Source organism: Leptidea sinapis, chromosome 27 (assembly GCF_905404315.1).
Source record: "Leptidea sinapis chromosome 27, ilLepSina1.1, whole genome shotgun sequence".
Classification (NCBI taxonomy): Eukaryota; Metazoa; Arthropoda; class Insecta; order Lepidoptera; family Pieridae; genus Leptidea; species Leptidea sinapis.
The window spans coordinates 9,915,555-9,936,905 of record NC_066291.1 but is presented as its reverse complement, the minus strand read 5'-3'; the positions used below and the strand labels follow the sequence as shown (position 1 = coordinate 9,936,905).

The window sequence follows — 21,351 nt, the reverse complement described above, 5'->3', positions numbered from 1 at the left end:
AATATTCAAAGTGAGAACATAGTTTGCCAGCGTATAACCGTGCTAACAACCTGTCTGTCTCAGACCATAATAATATGAATAAACATCAAGGTGAAACCACAAACACGTTTTTGCGACACCGAGTAAGCTTAAACAATCATTTTGCTTAGATTATGCAAACTAAACAAACATATCTAAGGTAAATGGAGCTGTAATCCTTCATGTCTATAAACGAAATTATATTCTCAACAGAATTTTGCAAGCCCACAGCTAATATCAGCTATTTTATCGTACCAGGTACTTTAAATAAAATAGTACATAGGTAGTCTGATTAGTCCATATCAGTTGTTCAGGGTAAAAACGATACATTATCAGATATGATTATTAACAGAACGGCACAATATTGCAAAATACTTCAACATAGATATATAATACGAGTAATCTCACCTTCTATATTTTTCTTTTTTTGATTCCACTGGCAATAATACCGGTTCCAAGGCCTTTGATACGCACCACTCGTTTACTGCACTGACTGTAAGGAATTCTGTATCAGGGGCATGGCACACCTCTGAACCAAACTCGTCGGAAGAAACCGTAATGCTGTCATACTTTTGGTATGGAACCATATCGAGTGATGATATTGATTTGATACTGACGTTGTCAAAATTGTTGGGATCACCAGACGCAGCAGAAGCCTCTGACAGATTGTCAGCTTCGTCACTCCCGTAATCGTTTATTAATGTATCAGTGGATTGGTCAGTTGATAGTGTTTCAGCCTTACATTCATTATTATTAACAACATACTCATCACCCTCCTTTAAATTTTCACTATCGTTGGAATCATCACTGCTACTACTACTCTCACTTGACATATTATTAATTGCAATAGTTTTTCTATCTTCCTCGTTATCGGAGGGGTCTGAAAGCTTTAATCTTAGAAGTTTTTCTAAATCACATTGTCTAACACCATATGACCAAAGAGTTTCACCTATTTGCGCTTGAGCTACTAAAGACTTTCTTCGAATGACGGGTGGCTGTCGCGACCGTCGTTTTGCCACTGGCGATGTTGATGGAGTTGCAAACGAATATCGCCTTTCTACTTTAGTATTTTCTTCTGGTACTGGCGATTTACTGTCTATTGATGAGGTATCATTAAAAGGTTCTGGTGGTGGAGGTGCTGGCCTGTGTGGTTTTAATGAACATGACTTTCGATCCGAAACAAAGCCCGATGAACTAGATTCACAACTTATTTCAGAAACATTTGACAGTATAGAATTCACGGACACATTAGAATTTCTGTCTTGCGATTTACTCACTGGACACAAATGTTGGAAATGGGAATGGATCGGATTCACAATACTCGTCAAACTACCTAACATTGGATCTTTCAGTCTTTCCAACGATTCACTAGAACTGCCAAGATGAATACCAGTTCTTTCGAAGCGCATTATCATCTCTTTGACACTTGCTCGATCTTTTCTTAGTTCCACCTCGTCGTTATCAGACACATTACCGGACGAAGGAGGCTCGACTGAGAGCTGTCGATCGAGGTTTTCTTGTGACATAGTGGCGTGCATGTATTTAAGTATTACACACACAGTGAGTAAACAGAGAAAGCGAATACATAATAAAGTCACGAGGTACCGGCGCACGAGCAACGAGCGTTCACATTGATCGCTAAACACAACTGAATGCGACGCCCGCGCCCCTCTCCCCTCACCCCGCACTGTGATACGCGACTGCATACGTCACACTATCATACGTACTCGTAGAATGTATAACAATGTTAATTGAATTCGAAAGAAGCCGAGATAGTGATATGAAGAATGCATTCCAAATGCTTATCACTCAATCTATAAACGATTATTTGATATTAACTGGACCCAAGATTAGTTCAGGATTATTATTAACTTATTTTGAAATGTCAAAATTTCATGCATGCGTTGCTTATTATAAGTAATATAATAAAAAAAAATTAATTTCCTTTCTATTTAAAACTTATAGATTACTATACAATACACCGTACAGTTACTTACACAAGAAATGTACTTAATATAAGATTTTTTACGTAAATATTCGTAACGATCGATTTAATTTTATATCTTAAATTGATGTGTCTAATGTTCACATCAAACGGCCAGATTTCGTTCAAATTTCGTAGATTTATCGAGGACCGATGACAATACATTAATTTGATAAAATTATTCCATTTTTCAATTTGACAAATAAGATTTTAGTTTATTTTTATTATAATATCGTCTATAAGGCAGGGATTTATATTAATTTTAAATTTCAAATTTTTTAGTTCAGTTTTCTATAAAAAGCTTGTTTTTAGGTTTTTTAACTACTATTTATTTCTTCTTATAGGTACTAGAGGGGGAATAGATGTGATGAGATGTGGTGAGGCTACCGCCCATAGATGATCACGGCACCAGGGGTCAAGATATGTGTTGCTGGCCTTTAAATTGGGAGTATTCTTTAAGCTTGAAGGTTTCTAAGCTGTACGGATTCGGGAAAACTGCAACCGGTAGATGATCCCACAAAGTGGGTGTGTGAGGCGAGAACTTTCCCACAAAAAGTGCGGTTGCTGAATGCCACACGTCAATTACATGAAGCGGGTTGAATTTCGCGAATTCATTCGAATGTTTTTTAAATTTCTAATTGATTGGACCACCACAGCCTTACGAAACATATTTTGATGTGGTCACAAGATATCATCGAAATCTGTGACTTTTAACATTGCGATGAACTGCAATTGTGTCCGATTAAAAAATATGTTTCAAATTGTGAATTTGCATTAATCTCACGTCAGGTCATCATTATATTTGATTTTATTTTTATTCATCTTAAAAGCTTATAAATTAAATAATACGTATATAACGTTATAATACGGATTAGGTTAACTTTAAATAGAAACGAAATAAGTATAACATTTCTAGCTGACCCAAAAGACGTTGTTCTGTTTATATAATAAAAAAACTATCCCGAGTAGAATTTCATAATATCTTAGCTGACCTCTACTCGGCGAATGGAATATTCCTACCAAATTTCATGTCTCTACGCCTTATGGTTCCGGAGATATCGTGATGAGTCAATAGACTCCAAGACAATAGATAGAGAAACCAAGGAGATAACTTATTAAAAGGTTTTATTTCAATTTCCAACTGACTTGCAAATAGAAAACTGGTAAGTGAAAAAAAAAATAAACACTTTAAAGCGGTAAAAATTATTGTTGTTCATTGTTCGTCAGCGATTTTGAAAAGTAATTGTATTTGATAAAAAAATCATACCAACGAGTTGAGAACATACTCCCTTTTTAAAATCGTTTAAAAAGAATATCAAGTGAAGAACATGAGTGTAATGAATTTTCTGACCTGAAATTCAAGAGGCGATTTTATAATTAGGTCCCTATTGACATTCAGAACTTACCTTTAAATGAATATAAATCAGTGCTAAAGAAAAAGTTGTATACAAAAGGGTACTATAAAATATCTGAATATCTGGATCTAAAGAACCCTTGGGACTGAGCTGCTGGGCTGTTACATGTCTGTCTTAGTTTGATAAATGTCATTATAGTTATATAATTTAAATATTAATATTGTTTCTGTTTTTTAATCAATTTTAATAAGAATAATAATAATTATCATGAGTTATGTAATTTTAAACAAAATTGAAAGTAGAGGCATTTAGTAAGTATTGCATAATATGTAGATGAACTTGAATTGTTTTGTTATTCGGTAGATTTCTCGTGACAGGTATCGTCATGCTCGCTTAAATGCCTCTGCTTGTGGCGGCGACGTGGGGCGGGTCGTTCCCTTCCCTAAAATATGGTCGAGGGAGGCGATGGCCGGTCCATGCGTCATGCTCGTGAACGGGTGTTACTCGTGGTGGCTGGATGATCTTGTTACCGGGAGGTCTGCTTGATGTGTTTTTTTATTATTATTATTTCCTTTAAAGTTAAAGTTATTATATATTTTATTTTATGAAATGCTCACATAATGCCTCTATTTCTTTACGGTATGTATGGATTGATGCACCTACTATACTCAATAACTCTTGTGTTTATAAGTATTAATTTTTTTTTTTTTGACTTACTCGTGTAAGCCTTTCAGTTTTTCACATTTGAGTATTTTTGTTGCGTCACATTGCATATATTGTAATTGAAATGATTTGTAAAACAATTAAAATAATAATCTTGACTTAAAAAAGTGGCAATGAGTTTATTGCTACTTCTTCTCATTAGTTGAGCTAAGCCCTTTACGAAGTAGCGGTAAATTCAATAAGAAACAATATTTTTATTTTTATTTATTTTTTGACATTCATAAGTGTCATTTCCGTGACCTACATGAATAAAGTGTTTTTGAATTTGAATTTGAATTTAATTTGATAAGAGACGTTTAATTTTAATTTGAAAAAAAAACTCATGTTTAATTAAAACGAAAATAGCTGTACATTTATGTATTAATCATTTATTAATAAATAATTTTGAAATGTTATTTGAGAAAAGTAATATACAAGCCTTGGCCATAACTAGGCATTGATAGACTTAGGTATGCATGCCTCGGCCCATATTTACACGTTCGGCCATCAATGACTTACTGACCGCTGCAGAAATGTACTATAATAATTATAATAATAAGTGCATATAATAAGGGCGCTGGTGTGGGACGCTACTTGCGTCGGCACTCTGGCTCCTTCTCATGTCCAAGTTACGTCAGTTGGTGCTGGGGCTACTGCTTCGACTGCCGAAGACAGCAAGCGTCGCAAATATGTTGGTCTCAGTGAGTCATACATAGTTGTGCCGTTTGGTGTCGATACACTTGGCCCGTGGGGCCCAGAGGCGCGGAGAATGTTCAAAATACTATCTTCGCGCCTCAATAAGGCTACTGGAAACCCAAGCGCTGGCAGCTATTTCGGTCAACGGATCATCCTTGCTATCCAACGCGGTAATGCTGCCAGTATTCTTGGTGCGCTTCCACGTGATGATGGTTTTAATTTTATGTAGTCGTTGTATTGTAAATATGGTTATAAGATTTGGTTTGTTTGAATAATAAATATAAGTGCAACATAAGGATTGTATATTTCATAAAGTCAGTAGGTGATTCATATTACATTGGTCAAATGCTGTCCAGTCAAATCAGTAGAATATTGTTGTGGCTGCTCTTGCCTATCAAGGCCATACAAAGTTTTGGATTTTAAAATAAAAACTACCCAACAATTCACCCGTGCCTCGGGAAGCATCCCTGATGCGCTTTAAGATCGTAGCAGGCGCGAGAATACCCTAAATTAAAATAAAATTGTATAACATAAACACGAAAACACTCAATCACCCACATCCTCATTCTCGTACACTTATACATACACATTCACATCTTAAATACTATTATTATTAACGTAAGTAATAATACGTGCATAAAATAACACATGTATTCCTATTAATGTTTTGTAATTATCATTCTTAATCTTAAGTTGGCATATTTATAGAGTTATAAACGTATAATCAATATAAATGCTGCAGACGGAAATGGTAAAATGATGCACAACATGTTCTGAAGAATTGGCTAGTCTAAGTTCAAAAATGTGTTTTTTTTAATGAAAATGGAGAACAAACGAGCGTACGGGTCACCTGGTGTTAAGTGATCACTGCCGCCCACATTCTCTTGCAACACCAGAGGAATCACGGGAGCGTTGCCGGCCTTTAAGGCACCTAGTGTAATTCTTGATAAAGGTTGTAAAAATATAGCTTTGTCGAATGACGTCTATTAATATATGTATCTCGAGGATGTATCAGCACTTAAAATTGATATAGTTATTAACAATAATTTAACATGGTAATCTTTTTCTTTAAAAACTGATAATCTAGTAATACTTCTGACATGTAAGAAGATTTTATTGGGCTTTCGGATCTTTACTTATATATAGTATAAGGTAAAGTCAACGAAAATATGTCTTGATATAGCTGTAACCACAGAACAGTTTAAAGAGTTTACCTATTCTGTGGCTGTAACGGTATGGGCACACTGCCGCTAAAATACAGTGAAGGTACCATAACAGAATATAATTAATTATAGTTATATTTTTGGTAAAAATATCATTATTTTCTACTATGGTAGACACTTGAAAGAATAAAACCCTATCAAAAAAAAATTTAAGCCATTTTTGCAAAAAAAATTACCAATGTTAATTAGGGGTAAATAATTTGTCTCCAATTTCCGTTTTCTTTAAATAATTTTCCTAATTTTTGGCTTCCTGACACCCTTCTAATGTGTATACTTTTTAGACATGTTGATTCATCTATATGGTGACTAACTTTCCTCGAGCATCGCAAGACTCTATAGGCTACCATGTTAATTATAATAACCTAAGCACATGATCGGATTTGGAACGGCTGATTCATCAGATGCGATCTAGTAGTGGAACATATTCGATGGTGTTTAATTTGCACAGTAGGACTACGATAAAGAAACACACACCCTTTAACTTGACAGTATTTATTCACTGATATTCCAGAACTAACCAACTTTTTTTTTTATTTTTTTGCTCCCAAACAAGGGAAAGGGCTACCCTCCGGGATAACGACGGGAGGGAGGTGGTGAATGCTCATGCATACCAACGCAGCCTAAGTCTGCGTTGGTTATGTGGGACTCACGTGAAAACCTAGGTGCCTACCCACTAAACACCACCTGCAGTTGGCTTTGGGCAGGTGCCCTCTAAGCCTACATCAAAGGCGACCTTCTCTTGGGGGGAGAGAGAGAGAGGCGCAAGCGGCACTCCGTATGGAGTTTCCACTGGGATAACCAACCAACCTGTACCATACATACTCATATATTATGATGCATTGACAATTGTTTGCGTCTTTTAATGTTACAATGTACATATACATAGACAACGCCATCTTTTGGATGTTAAGCGAAAGGACGTAAAATGATTCTAACAGATGGTATGTCGCATTGTGAATCGGACAAAATTATTATCATTACCTTCCGGAACGTCCCTAGTACGACGCCGGACTAATTGATGCGAGTCGCCCACCGGGCCGTCCGATAATCCAGCCATACCAAATGCGACCATTTGTTTAGGCCATAACAGACAACGCTTTCGTTCCCTCTAAATTCTTGCATTGTAATTAAAGCGCGCTGTACACTTTTTTTGTGGGTATTGAATGAGCCTGAGCCATCACGCACAGCTTTGTAACGCTCTTTCAGATAAAGTCGGCTTGAATCGACTAAGGGAGTCTTCCTCGTCTTGATCAAGTTCCTATGTCTGCGTGTAATCTAAGACACATACAGTTTCAACTTACAACGGAATTTTATTTGATACTTACATAAGGAACTTAAATTAATAATATTTGTTAAGGAAACACAGAAATAATCAAAATTATGTACTTTATGTCAAATAATTTATATACACTTATATAAGTATTCAATTAATTAGGTATATTCATCGCAGTTTCTCTGCGGTCCCATTTCCATTTTATTTGTTCTAGGTTTAAAATGGGAATGGGCTGGAGAAATACAAAGAACAAAAGACGAAAGATAGTCTAAAGGAGTAACGAACTGGTACCCTATGAATAGGAAACGAAATCGAGGCAGACCTACTAAGAGATGGAGGGATGACATAGTAGAAACAGCAGGAGAGATGTGAACAAGAATTGCAAGAGACAGGAACAAGTGGAAATCACTGGAGGAGGCTTTTACCGCTAAAGGTAAGTCCTTATGTCGAAAATAATAACTAATTATAGTAACAAAATAGGTATTTTTATTTAAAATAGTGAAATACTAACACATACTAACAAATACAATTTATAAGTAAATATCTAAATGTATAGATGTAAGGAAATAAAGCTATAAATAAAATAAAATAAAAAATATAAACATTCAATTAATTAGGTATATTCATCGCAGTTTCTCTGCGGTTGCTGTACATAGTATTGATTCTTATCCTCACAATACTTATTTCTTAAATATTAATCGACGTCTAATTTCCTGAATGATCCTTCGACTCCAAATAGCGAGGATGTTGTTTTAGGTTTGCCTGGTCTCAAGTACTCGTTGGAGCGCGCTTTGTCTTCTTCAAGGAACCAGTCGCGGCGGCTTTCCACTTTAACTTTCCAGTAATCTAGAATATATTCACACAATACTATTACACAAACATTATTTGTACTTTACGAATTACGGTTATATTTTCCATATCTGTTAAAGAGAAAAAAACTCGATCATATAATGTAAATTATGTACTTAGGCTCAAAAACGAATTTTCTAGAACATGTGATAATAATAATGTTAAAACCAGGTACAGAAATAAACTTTTTATGCATACTACTCGGTTAATTAGTAACACGTAGAGCTATAAGGTTGAAAAGTTTCACAAATTGTTAGTTAAGTTGTATATCTACAATATATATGTCCTTTTTATAAAAGTATGGCTCAGTCACTCCTTCATAGCTAATACCCCACCAAACCATCACTGAAGTCGGATACTCGGATAAGGTCCACGCCAAACACCTGGGGTCACCGAGGACTCTCCCCGAGGTAATGGGTGACATCAGAGGTTTGATACATTACCTTAAGGGGCTGGGCTGGCAGGATTAGCCGCCAACCTCACCACGCAAAATAGGCGCGCTGTAGTCGTCGAGTTGCGGATAGTAGCTCGTGATAACCTATAAACTATATATATAGGGCCCACGTTGCACTCTGTCGACTAATTGGGAAGCTTCCTTAGAGATAAAAATGTTCGTTAAAATGTTGCTGAATTGTAAAAAAATCACATCCGTAAACAAAAATACCAAGCGCATAGTTTTAAAAATTGCACTTGGCTCCATACCTACTTTGTGTAATGTAATCACAGCAATTCGGTTCTGTTTATCACACCACTCCATTCTAATATCGCAAAATATATGTACTGGCGCCCAAATGAGAAAAATCAATGAACAATCATATAAAAATGACAGATTCCAAATTCAAATGTAATAATTTGTTTATTTTTAATTGTAACAGTATTAATGGCCAGACTAAGTATATAACTCTAGTAAGGAAGATGTTCTGTTACCCTTATTTTTATCTACTTAGTAAGGTAAGTGACCACCGCTACCAGTACTCTCTTGCAATCCCAGAGGAATCACGTCATCGTGAAAAATTAAACCGTATTGATCTCATTAATAGTTCTGATTATTTTTGATTGATTTAGTGACAAAACTAGTTGATGATCCAGCTGATAAGATCAGGCTCTATCTGCCCACAACAGTGAAAGCAAGATCTGAATCTTAACGCAATACAAATGGCGTAGCGTAATACGATTGGATCACAACACCATGCTCGCGTCGTCTTGAGACTTAAGATAGAATATCTGACGAGCATTCTATTAGATATATGCCCACCTGCAAATCGGAACAGAGCAGTACATATGGTATTTTGCGGCAGATATAGGTGTGTAATGCTTCGGATAAACCCTGCACATGCAGATATAGGGCCCACGTTGCACTCTGTCGACTAATTGGGAAGCTTCCTTAGAGATAAAATGTTCGTTAAAATGTTGCTCAATTGTAAAAAAATCACATCCGTAAACAAAAATACCAAGCGCATAGTTTTAAAAATTGCACTTGGCTCCATACCTACTTTGTGTAATGTAATCACAGCAATTCGGTTCTGTTTAACACCCCACTCCATTCTAATATCGCAAAATATATGTACTGGCGCCAAAATAAGAAAACTCAATGAACAATCATATAAAAAAGACAGATTCCAAATTCAAATGTAATATTTTGTTTATTTTTAATTGTAACAGTATTTATGGCCAGACTAAGTTTATAACTCTAGTAAGGAAGATGTTCTGTTACCCTTATTTTTATCTACTTAGTAAGGTAAGTGACCACCGCTACCAGTACTCTCTTGCAATCCCAGAGGAATCACGTCATCGTGAAAAATTAAACCGTATTGATCTCATTAATAGTTCTGATTATTTTTGATTGATTTAGTGACAAAACTAGTTGATGATCCAGCTGATAAGATCAGGCTCTATCTGCCCACAACAGTGAAAGCAAGATCTGAATCTTAACGCAATACAAATGGCGTAGCGTAATACGATTGGATCACAACACCATGCTCGCGTCGTCTTGAGACTTAAGATAGAATATCTGACGAGCATTCTATTAGATATATGCCCACCTGCAAATCGGAACAGAGCAGTACATATGGTATTTTGCGGCAGATATAGGTGTGTAATGCTTCGGATAAACCCTGCACATGCAGATCGTGAAACTGCTCTTAAAACTTAGAGAGATATGAGATGCAATAGTAAAATCGAAATTAATAATACCAGTCAGCTCCTGAATAGAACCATTACTGCCTCCGTACTCTTCTGGTAACATCTCTTGTGGGAATGTCTCATACAGCGCCGCAAAGTTTTTATTATGGACATGAAACTGCAAAAATTACATAGGTACCTAAGTCATCTAAATGTATATGATTAAGTAGCCATGCTTCATATTGTAATGTGGAGAAAACAAACAGGGAATTTGTTCTTTAAGACCTTTTATACAAAAAAATAATTTGTAAATTTATAACTGAGTCAACCATGCGTGCAACGCATCGATCGTAAATCTTGGTATGTCTTGTTCAACTCACAGGTTGTGGCTTCATTTGCAGGATCTACTTCACAGTTGATAACCTACTCAACAACAATAATTGCTAGGAAAATGACTCGAGATGTAGCTCTTTCAAAACTAATCAGTTTGTTATTTTTAAATAATATCCTCACTTCTGGGATTAAATATAAAAATTAAATTTGTACGTCGTGGGACTCGAACATTTTTATACATTTTGTACATTCTTCAATGTGACTGTTGTGAAAGTAACGGTACTGGAGGATGTGATATTTTCGATCATTTTTTTAAACAAATTTGTAAGAAAATATTAATTGACTACTTCGTATACTTGCCCGAACTAAACAGTGGACTAGATGATAATCACAGGGTGCAGAAGTAGGGAGTGGGAAACACACGGATCTGTCGGCGCTTGCACTCAACTAACGAAAGATTCGGGCGCTCAGTGGGGATGTATGCACCCTTCATTTATTTATTACCTAATATGATTAAGTTATTAGTACGAGAATCCGGTACCCAGTACTCTCATTGAATATTCTTATTTTGTCACTAGTAATAGCTTTTGAACATATTATCTTCATCATCAGCCGGAAGACGTCACTGCTGGACAAAGGCCTCCCCCAAAATGTCCCTGTACCCTGCCAACTGCCACTTCTGTTTCGCAATCGATTGGACTATGTCGGTTACTTTGGTTCTCCTCATTTCTGATTCGATCTCGAAGGGAAACTCGGAGCATAGCCCTCTCCTTTGCCCTCTGAGCGACCATGAGCTTTGTCATAAGGCCCCGGGCCTTACTTTGCCATAGTCCAGCTATATCTGGCCACTTCCACCAATGTCAAACTTTCCATGCAAGCTCTGAAATTCTTGGTATTCTCAGTTTGATCATTTTTCTGTACATTCTTGATCTGAACATGATACCAATCATTCCTAACAATTTGTTCTACATACACAATAAAAATTTGCACAGTCATGTTGCTTTCACGACCACCCTTTTTAATAGCACTACAAAGCCTTTGTTTAATTTTAATAAGATTAACAAAAACAATTTAAGAAATATAGTAAGTAATACCTAGTAAAAAATAAATGTAGTAAAATAAGTTACATGCAGTGTGTGTATATAATTTGGTTTGCTCATAGGTTTATATTTTGCTCAGCTATATTGATATGTTGACATCCCTCAATTGATACAAACTTTATTTTAAAATTTAAACTGATATTTGTGAATCGTTTTTATATTTAAATAATTTAACAATATATCTTTATTTATACTACAAGTGTGAGTTAGGAAAATATCTAAGTTTTTAATATTATAGTATCAGTAAAGGATGAAAGCGTTCTCCATGTCTTTCTTTCTATTCTTTTGCTTGATTAAGTCTGCTGTCTCCTGCATTTTTTATATCATCATCCCACTGTTCACTTGGTCTTCCAACATTTCTTTTTCCTCTTGGTCGTGTCCATATTTTACTGACATTAAAGTACGTCTCTTATCAGTTTGGTTTCCGACATGGCCTGGCCATTGTAATTTGAGTTTTAAAGCTTGTTGAGAGAGAGAGATACTCTGTGTTTTCTTTGTCTAAGAATTACATGTTATATTTTATGAGTTCGCTTTAATTTTAGATAGCTCTCTCCATTGCTATTTATAATGTTTAGTTCAGTTTAGTTTAAAATGAAGAGATTCAGTTAATATTGGAATTATGTCTCTTGCCCATAACAATTATAATTAAAACTGTCTTATCTAACACATCTATAACGTAGCGATACCTTGTCTAATCTATTTATAGACATAGTTTTATTATGCATCGAAGAACAAACGTGACAATTACTTACTCTGTTCCTTAATTTCTCGCTCAAAAATGTTTTTAATAATATGTAAGATGTTTCGAATCCCGGAGCAGTGTTTATTAAATGAACGGCTTTCAGTCGTAATGGCAAAGCCTTTTCAAACGAGGTTACAACTTTCTTTGCCAACGCTGGAGTAAATTGCGACAGTAGAGCAAATCCCAGGTTTTTTGAATCTGAAATCGCTTCCTGAAATAACAAAAAACATATTATTTTCCTTGATTATCAAAAAAATATAAGTCATATCCGATCGGCTTGATTCTTTGGCGTTGCGTAGAGATGTGGGTTCTCTCTGCACCTTCTACCGCATTTATACTAAATTATGCTAAAAAAAAGGTCGAGTGGGCATTACCTATTGTGAATTGTAAGGGGACACTATGCACGTCACTATAAAATTGCGTTGCAGTTAGTGGAAGCTTTGGACCTTTGTTGCAACAGACCGTGTGGTGTGCTAATTTATAATCCATTGGGCACCTCATTCAGGTTGCATAACCAACCAAGTACATTCCATATCTACGAGGAAAACCTATGTGACAACCACAAACCCTTGATGTATCCACAAGAGATGCTTTCGGGTAGCCTTATGAAATCGTATCTGGAGTGTGGTACCTTTGAGATAATCATCTGATATTTAAAGCAGATAAAATTTGTCTCATACACTGCATAATTTGGACAAATCATTAAATATGAATATAACGATAAACAACCGAGTAAGTTATTAAGTTCAAACGCATGCAGTTCGCATTAAAAGTTGAATTTTCAATATCTCAACAAATCGCAGACAGACCGAAAACAAGCGGTTATCATAGTTTATAGGAGTATAATGCAGTAGCCACCTTTAAATTTTGCATCACATATATTCGTACCTATCTATCCTTACAAACTATATCGGTTAAAATATCTATTAGTTAGATTATTATAAAAACTCTTTCGAACTTTTATAACTGGACTGATTTTCATGATTTTTAATTTGTTGGTTTGTCTCCGTCTCGAATAGCAAAATAATTTAAAAATACTTAATAATAATATGATAATCTCTGGATCTACCAAACCGATTTCAAAATTTATGTTACCAATTATTAGAATGCCATACCTTTGTGTTATAGGCTATATAAAAATATATATGGCAAAACAAGGTTTGCCGGGTCAGCTAGTACATTATATTCGGGCAAATCAGTGGATTTTGCCAAACACGACCTTAATTCAAATTCAAATTCAAAATCACTTTTTTTATGTAGGTCACGGAAATGACACTTATGAATTCAAATACTTAGTGTGTAACTGAATGCTCTTAAGACATATTGCAGGAAAAATGTCAGTTAAGGCGACACTAAATGCCAGCGACCTTGCGCGATATGAGTTCACGGCTTCCGGCCCGCCATCTATGTAACAAAGCCAATATTTTCAAAATTCTTGCGTGTAAAGCAGTTTATATGCTTACAATCCTCGTTATTTATTACTGATCTGAATAAATATACCTACACAAAAAAGTAAAGCTATAAGAATAACTATTCTCAGAGTTGTACTAAAAAAATGCGTCATGCCATGCCAAAAAACTTGTTTAACTGCAAGGAAAAGTGGTAGTTCAAAAAGGCTCTGAAGTGAAAATTATAACCAACAGCAAGCATTAGAAACCTACAAACAAGAATTAAGTATATGTGTAACAGGATTAAGTAGTGTTCATAGCTCGAAATGCTATATTTTCACCAAAAAAATTTGTCTAAAAACACCTTGTTTGCATGTTTTCTGGTTACTCTTCGCCTTAAAAAAGAACTTTACCTGACCAGCTATGACAAAATTATCGTCTTCCTCAATCAGCAAATCGATTATCATGAAAATAATCTTCACCATATCTGCCATGGTGACGTCAGGACCAATTTCAGAACTTAGCCTGATTAATATTGGCCGAAAACCATCTTTAGCACATATCCTCAACGGCAAAAATACCCTGTAACATACATCGTAAATTTGCAAAAACTTCTGTTTGAGTTATATAAAATTTATTACTTCATTATGTCATAGTCGTATAAATAACTATTAAAGAAAACCCTGAAAACGAATCTATAAATATATAAGAGAATCTATGTTTGTATGTTCCCTAATAACTCCTAAACTGTTCGACCGATCATAATGAAATCTTTTGTAATAGATTCGTTGAAGCTCAACGAAGGTTTACATATATAATTTATATGGCAAAACAACGTTTTCCAGGTCAGCTAGTTCAAAATAATACATGATTAAATAATTATCTTAATATCAGTACCTATGTTGTTAAATACATATTTTAATAATTATTTTTTTCAAACAACAAATAAATTTCCAATATAAATACTAGTTTGATTATTAGAGCCAGCACAAGTTATACAAGCGATTACTTCGTTAGTAAAGCGCAACCGCCGACAGGTCCGTGTGTCTGCCTTCCCCTTCTTACTACCGCACCCCGCGATCGGCGTGTATTTCCTTCTTCATAATATATGATCGCCAAATATCACATCGCTGAGTATCGTGAGTGTCTTGGTAAGGTGAGTGGTAACTCATACATATTATATAAACTCTTTTGCAAAAAAATTTGGAAGATTCGATTTATTCGAGTACCTACTTATTGTATTAAAAGGGATTTGAAGCTACTACATAAAATCAAAATTATTTACTGATTTATAAACACTTTTGTTTTATTATTAAGTCGATTGTTTTATTTTGTTTTTTAGGATATTACTCATTTTGACAAAAAATAGGGTTACTTCAATGAACTTTCTCTTTTATTTACTAAAACTTACAAACAATAAACCTACACTGGCTAAAACAACTACTGCAATTCTTCGTGGCATGCTTCGGACGAGGTTTTTTGAGAAATAAGCTCCCATTCCGCCGTAATAGCAAATAGCTAGATGTTCTGTGGGACTGGATGTACAGCTCCAACACGTCGTTGTAGAAAGTCCCGCAGATGTCAATGGGATTGAGGATGGGACTTCGTGAAATATCACTCGCACCATGCTGCCAACTGCACTAAACTTTGTGAAATCAACTTCAAATTACCGCCAACAGTCGTCACAAATCGATACCACTTAGCCCTTAGGGACCTTTAATCTTAGACCATACTTCCACCATAAAGGTCGGCAACGCATCTCTCTCTCTGTCTTGACCCAGTGGTCAAGGGCCACAATAACATATATGAAATTTAAAATAGCTTTAACGAGAGGTATTTTAAAATTAAGAGGAATTGAAAATATGAAAAATTCTTTGCGGAGGCTTTGCACGTTTGCATCATCACTTCCTATCAAATGAGACTTTTGTCTTCCTTAAATAAAGAAAAACATGTTTTATTTAATTTTCTTGGGCAATATGATATTTACCCTTTGGCTAAAATCCTTTGTATTTTTGGATCAAGAGGATCTCTGTTTTGAAATATTTCTGGCACCAAAGACCGCAGTGTATAACTCATATCAAGCTTTTCCTTTGTACGTTCCAGACTGTATTTACTTCCACGCAAGAATGAAACTATCTTTTGATCAGCTGAAATATAGATAAATTAAACATTGCCTTAAGTTTACAAATAGGTAGTAGTAAGTCTAGCTTTTGATATACGCTTGGTGATCAGCAGTTACCGAGGAAAATCCAGAAGGCAATTATTATCCATTAGGTATCTACCGAACTCAAATACCGGTTAGAATTAGATGGGAAGTAGGTACCTACTTCAATTTAAAACAACAATCATTGTTACCGTGTGCGTGGCATATTTTGTAACTAATATTATAATGATAATATTATTGGACTTTGCCAACAGCTGCGACTAATAAGTGCTACAAATAGTCGACTTATCTCTGGGACTTAGGTACCAGATAAGGCTATTAATTAATTAATTAAACACTGAACTTTACAAACTATCGGATGTAGGCATCAAGACGTAGTCTAAAATCTTGCCCGCTATACCCGTCGTACGAGTCGCCGAGATACTTCCCAAATGACTATATATTTAGTCTTAAAAATATTCAAAAGATTAGTGGATTTATATAAAAATTATACAATAATAATTAGTATAAAAATATGGATATTATCATTAAATTTCGAGTTTGTGGTGTTTCCTTAATAGCGCCATCTAGGGAACTTTTAACAAACAAGTTCAGATGGAGTGTTCCGATATATCTAGACAGATAACGGTAGTGTAGTAGTGCACAAAAGTTTCAATAGATGGCATAATTATGAAGTCTTTACTTACACGGATTAGCCGATGCTAGGTGCGGTTGTTTTTGAAGCCAAGTCCGTATAGCTGCAATATCCGATTCAACTCTTTCCGGATCCTCAAACAATTCTTTGAAAGCTTTCTCTTGTAAATGCCCGGGAAGCGGTCGGATTGTCATTTTTTAAGTCTGTAATATGGTAAGGTAATTTTAAACCATTAATGGTCAATACATACATATTCGGTATTAGATTCGACTTTGTAGTTATTATTTACGACCGACATTCATGAAGTGTATGTTTCTCATGGTAGGTAGCTCATCAAGTACCTAAAATTATAAACACCTATACATGTAGCTACATGTACCAATAAAAACGTCAATATGCCGTGTATGTCGAATTGTCGATTAAATATTATTATCTCAATAAAACAAATGACAATGGCTGTATTTTATAAAAGAGGCCAAATAAGTCATGTTTTATTATGCACGCAAATCTCAGAAACTGCAAAAACCATATGAATTCGAGTTTCTTTGATACTTATAGCTTAACGTAAAATATAGCATTTATTTTATTTCGATAGGTTACAAACAAAGTAGATAAGATTTCGCACACAAAGTCGCCATGTATTTTTTTTTATATATATATATATTTTATGACAGTAAGAGACGGGCGAGCAGGACGTTCAGCTGATGGTAATTGATACGCCCTGCCGATTACAATGCAGTAACACTCAAGATTCTTCAGAAACCCAAAAATTCTGAGCGCCACTACAATTATTGCGTATATCGTTACCTTGAGACCACAGGCAAGTATAGTTACACAATGTTTTCTTCCTTAAATAATCATATATGGCAACAAATACTTATATAATATCGTTTTTACACTTATATATATATGACAACGTAAGACGGCATTTTTAAAATATTTTATTGAAATGCAAACTGATCTGTCACAGACGATGACAACTCTCATAATGGCCGCCTATCGGCCTGTAGTAGTGTAAGTGTGTGCGTGGGGCTATGTATTTACACGTTAATCGGCTTGTTTTGGTGCTACACTGTTATGTAAGGTGACACGGAGTCCTTATTTTTTTACTAGTCCGTGCTTGAGACATACGATGTTAAGTCTCATTTGCCCAGTAATTTCACTAGCTACGGCGCCCTTCAGACCGAAACACAATAATGCCTAAATAGAAATAGGCGCCGTTATGGTACCCATAATATAACCGGCATCCAGTCCTAAGGAGCCCCCCACTGGCGAAATATCTTAAATCATAATACTATCTTAAAAATCGGAAACGCTCCTGTGATTCCTTTGGTGTTTCATAAGGTAAGCAATTATCATCTGGCGTGCGTATTTATTTTTTACACTGTGAAAATCTCTTGCTGATCTGTATAAAATTATATTTATCAAAATAACTTACGATTGATTGAGATGATACAAAAATATTTCTATATATTCCAAAAACATTACAAGAGACCATTATTGTTATCGCAACAACTTATAAAACAATAAGTTTCAGAGAGTTGCTGAGATATGCCACAGAATTCTATGGAGAATTATAGACAGAAGAAATATACCTAATAGTGAAAAAGATATTGTTTCAACGGAATCAAACCTCAAAATAGATTAAATAACTGAAAAAGAAATACTATTACACTTAAAGGAAACTAAAGGCGATAAAAGCCCCGGGCCAGATGGCATTAGCAATGAAGCTTTGAAGATAGGAGCACTTGATTTCGTGTAACAGCTCCCAGAACTTTTCAATATGGTGCTTGAAAGTGAAACAGTACCTATGGAGAGATGCAAATCTCATTACAAAAGGAGTAGCCTGCTCATCAACATCGAGAAATATAGACCGATCAGCCTATTTTCAAGTATATACAAGCTGTTCGAGTCCATACTGCAGAACCGCATATGAAGCTTAGAATGCCAAAAGAAAATGTAAAAAAAAAGTTACAAGCCCAAAGAAACATACATACTTTTTAAACAGTATAAAAACGTGATTTAAGTTATTTGAGAACTTATACCCAAAATAATGACCGTTTTCGATATACTTTATGTGTAATCGATGTATTCAGTAAACATGCTTTTGGAGTTCTTAACTTAAAAGTCAAAGAAAAACTAAGTAATTATTAATCATTTAATAGGCGTGTCAAAACCTCGTGTCTTATAAACGTGTAGATTTGAAGAGGTAATGAGGTAATTAGTTTCTGGTGCACTTGACTTTAATAAAATTGAAATGACTTACCTAAGTGCTTCACAGACACTAACGTATGAAGTAGACACGTTCACTTTTAAAATAGTTATTATATAATAAATTGTACGAAGATATAAGGATATTTTGGACGTGATAATTAATAATAACTTTACTTGTCATTGACTTGTTTTCACGAGGAGGTGTGATTAATGTGCATGCAGATGGTTTTATTTGCGAAAATAAAGAATAGTATCATAGAAATTTAAATGATTTTTACTTAATTAACTTAGACTGAATCATTTTTCGAAGATAATATTTTGGCTTTGCCTTACAGCTTACCACGGAAATGCCAATCGCTTAATATTTCAAGAGGCAGTTTCCGATAATGAAATTTTTACAATTTCCGAACATGCGAGTTTTCTGGGAGTTAAATTGAACAAAGTATTCCATGCCGCGGCTTTCTCATAATAGGACTCGATAGAAAGTAAAAGTTTCTTCCAGCCCAGGTCAACGATTTCCCGATATAGGCCTGCATGGCTGGTGTAGAAAGCATCTCCAGTACTGTCATCCGCATAGCAATGCATGCTAAAGCTAAGGCAATATGTCACTGATATACAGAAGGAACAGTGTAGAAGATAGCACAGAGGTCTGAAAACTAGTGGTGGGCTTAGAGTCTGAGTAACAAACGCTGACAATAACATATTGTATTCTGCGCTCAGTCAGAAAGCTAATGATCAACTTGCAAAAACTCTCGGGAAGTTATAATAGTTAAATGATGGAAATTTCTTGTGTCATACCTGATCCAAGGTCTATAATATCCAAACTATCATTTTCATACTTCATTTGTATCTTGCTTTCAATGGCCTCCTTCCAACAACCTAAGTGTAAGGTTTACGTAGGTATGTATACATGTACTCTGAACTATACTAGAAGATTTCCAGTTGAACTAAAGCAGAAGTGACCGTCGTTGATCTACTGATGTTTCTATAGATATATCAAGAACTAGCGATTGTTGATACATATTCGATATGCCGGGAGCTGTCCAAGCTGTCTGCTATTTGAGGATCGGATGGACAAATGCTGACTACCACGAGTTCAGGCCTACTTCTTTTGTGTGTGAGTGCATGAATTAACTCGTTAGCACCGGATCTAACTGAAGGACATACTTTCTGAATTCGGAGAAACGATAAAGAAATGGCCCGCTCGACTTCTTGTCGTCCAAAGGAGAAAAGAGCACTCCGAACACTTTTCTATATCAACTGTACCGGACCGATCCAGTCAAATTGGTCTTCGAATCACTTTCTGTGATAAATGCGGTAAAAGACACAACGGAGCGCCGTTACATACTTATACAATGTATGTGTAGATAGTACTCAAAACCATTAAAGATTTTAAATTTATATATTTTTTTTAAATATACTTAGTTCAAAATAACAACTGAAATAAATCTACTTGAAGCACTCCTTACGGCTTTTGTAGGTCATCTTTATACTAGAATATTTGAAATTTTGTAGAAATGGTTTCATTTTTAAAATCAAGTACTGTTTTATTTATTTTTTTTTAATTTGTTAATTTTTTATTTGTATGGTATTAAAGTACAAAAATTGTAAGCTATAGTTTAACAACAGTTAAAATAACAACAGAGAATATCATAAGGTGCGGTAAAAATAACTTACTGATTTTTAATTTTAAACAAACACTTCGCACTGGCACTCCGTTTTTATCACTAAAGCATGGTATCATGTTGTTCAAAACTCTATTAATATATTTATGGTTGGCTAATTTTACGAACGGTATTTTTATATTTTAGTTTTTTTCTCTTATTTTGAATTTTTCCCAAATGTAGAAATTATCCAGGTGCTAGCAACGTTATTATCGACATCGACATTATATATTTTTATTATAATTATTACTTTGTTGCTTAATTTATGGATTGTATTATTTATTTAGCAGTAGTAAGGCAGCAATTTAGAGAAGATTCCAGAGTGATCGCCGTGCAATTAAAATTAAAAGGACCTTTTGCAAAATTATTTAAAGAGTAAGTACATTTAATTTGATCTATCTCAGTATTTTATTAAAAAATGCCGATTTTTTTTATTTATTGATTTCGTTAGTATAACAATTTACAGAACTCAGCACCATTAAGACTTGATTCGATTATGATCTGTTAGCAGAAATCCCAGAAACATTGTTTGGTTAGCTTAGTGAATTATAATGAACATTTCAATGTGGGATTATGCGTTTCGTTAAATTGTACATAATTCGAATTAGCCAGATTAATTTTTAGATAATTGTGTCCAATCAATTGTCTTTTTGAATCCATCGTAACGCTTATGTCAGCTTTATGATCCTTCCAGAGGAATTTTTTCAGAAGTCACAACGATAGAAATATCGTATGAGAAACATTTTTGTAATATTTATAACAAAATTAACAATAATTAAAATTAGAAACGGCCCAAGAACACTTCCTTGTGGAACCCCTTATTAAGTTATTTATGGGCAGATGACTTCATCTCATTATTTTCAGCAAGTTACGTGATGACCACATATTGAG

The 21,351-nt window shown here is 34.9% G+C and overlaps 2 protein-coding genes across 2 annotated transcripts in view; both read right to left on the bottom strand.

Annotated features, from left to right (window-relative positions):
- LOC126972667 (triple functional domain protein-like) overlaps positions 1-1,653 on the bottom strand; it is a 41,956-nt gene extending 40,303 nt beyond the window's left edge. The window contains exon 1 of the mRNA XM_050819548.1: positions 427-1,653. Coding sequence (XP_050675505.1) covers positions 427-1,556 — 1,130 coding nt within the window. The 5' untranslated portion in view covers positions 1,557-1,653. The remainder of the gene's footprint in view (positions 1-426) is intronic.
- A 6,233-nt stretch (positions 1,654-7,886) lies between these two features.
- On the bottom strand, positions 7,887-18,915 carry LOC126972687 (alpha-tocopherol transfer protein-like). The gene is made up of 7 exons (XM_050819580.1): positions 18,849-18,915; positions 16,635-16,785; positions 15,772-15,931; positions 14,198-14,366; positions 12,407-12,607; positions 10,294-10,399; positions 7,887-8,097 (listed from the first exon to the last, which is right to left on the bottom strand). The coding sequence occupies exons 2-7, from the start codon at positions 16,774-16,776 to the stop codon at positions 7,946-7,948; spliced, it is 930 nt and encodes a 309-aa protein (XP_050675537.1). The 5' UTR covers positions 16,777-16,785; positions 18,849-18,915; the 3' UTR covers positions 7,887-7,945.
- Positions 18,916-21,351: the final 2,436 nt, after the last annotated feature.

Bases quoted from the DNA above. Each gene is read 5' to 3' on its own strand.
- LOC126972687 (XM_050819580.1), bottom strand. From the start codon at position 16,776: ATGACAATCCGACCGCTTCCCGGGCATTTACAAGAGAAAGCTTTCAAA. The intron at 15,932-16,634 runs GTAAGTAAAGAC...TCTATATTTCAG, and splicing joins CCTAGCATCGGCTAATCCGT to CTGATCAAAAGATAGTTTCA. The intron at 10,400-12,406 runs GTAAGTAATTGT...TAATTTTTGCAG, and splicing joins GCGAGAAATTAAGGAACAGA to TTTCATGTCCATAATAAAAA.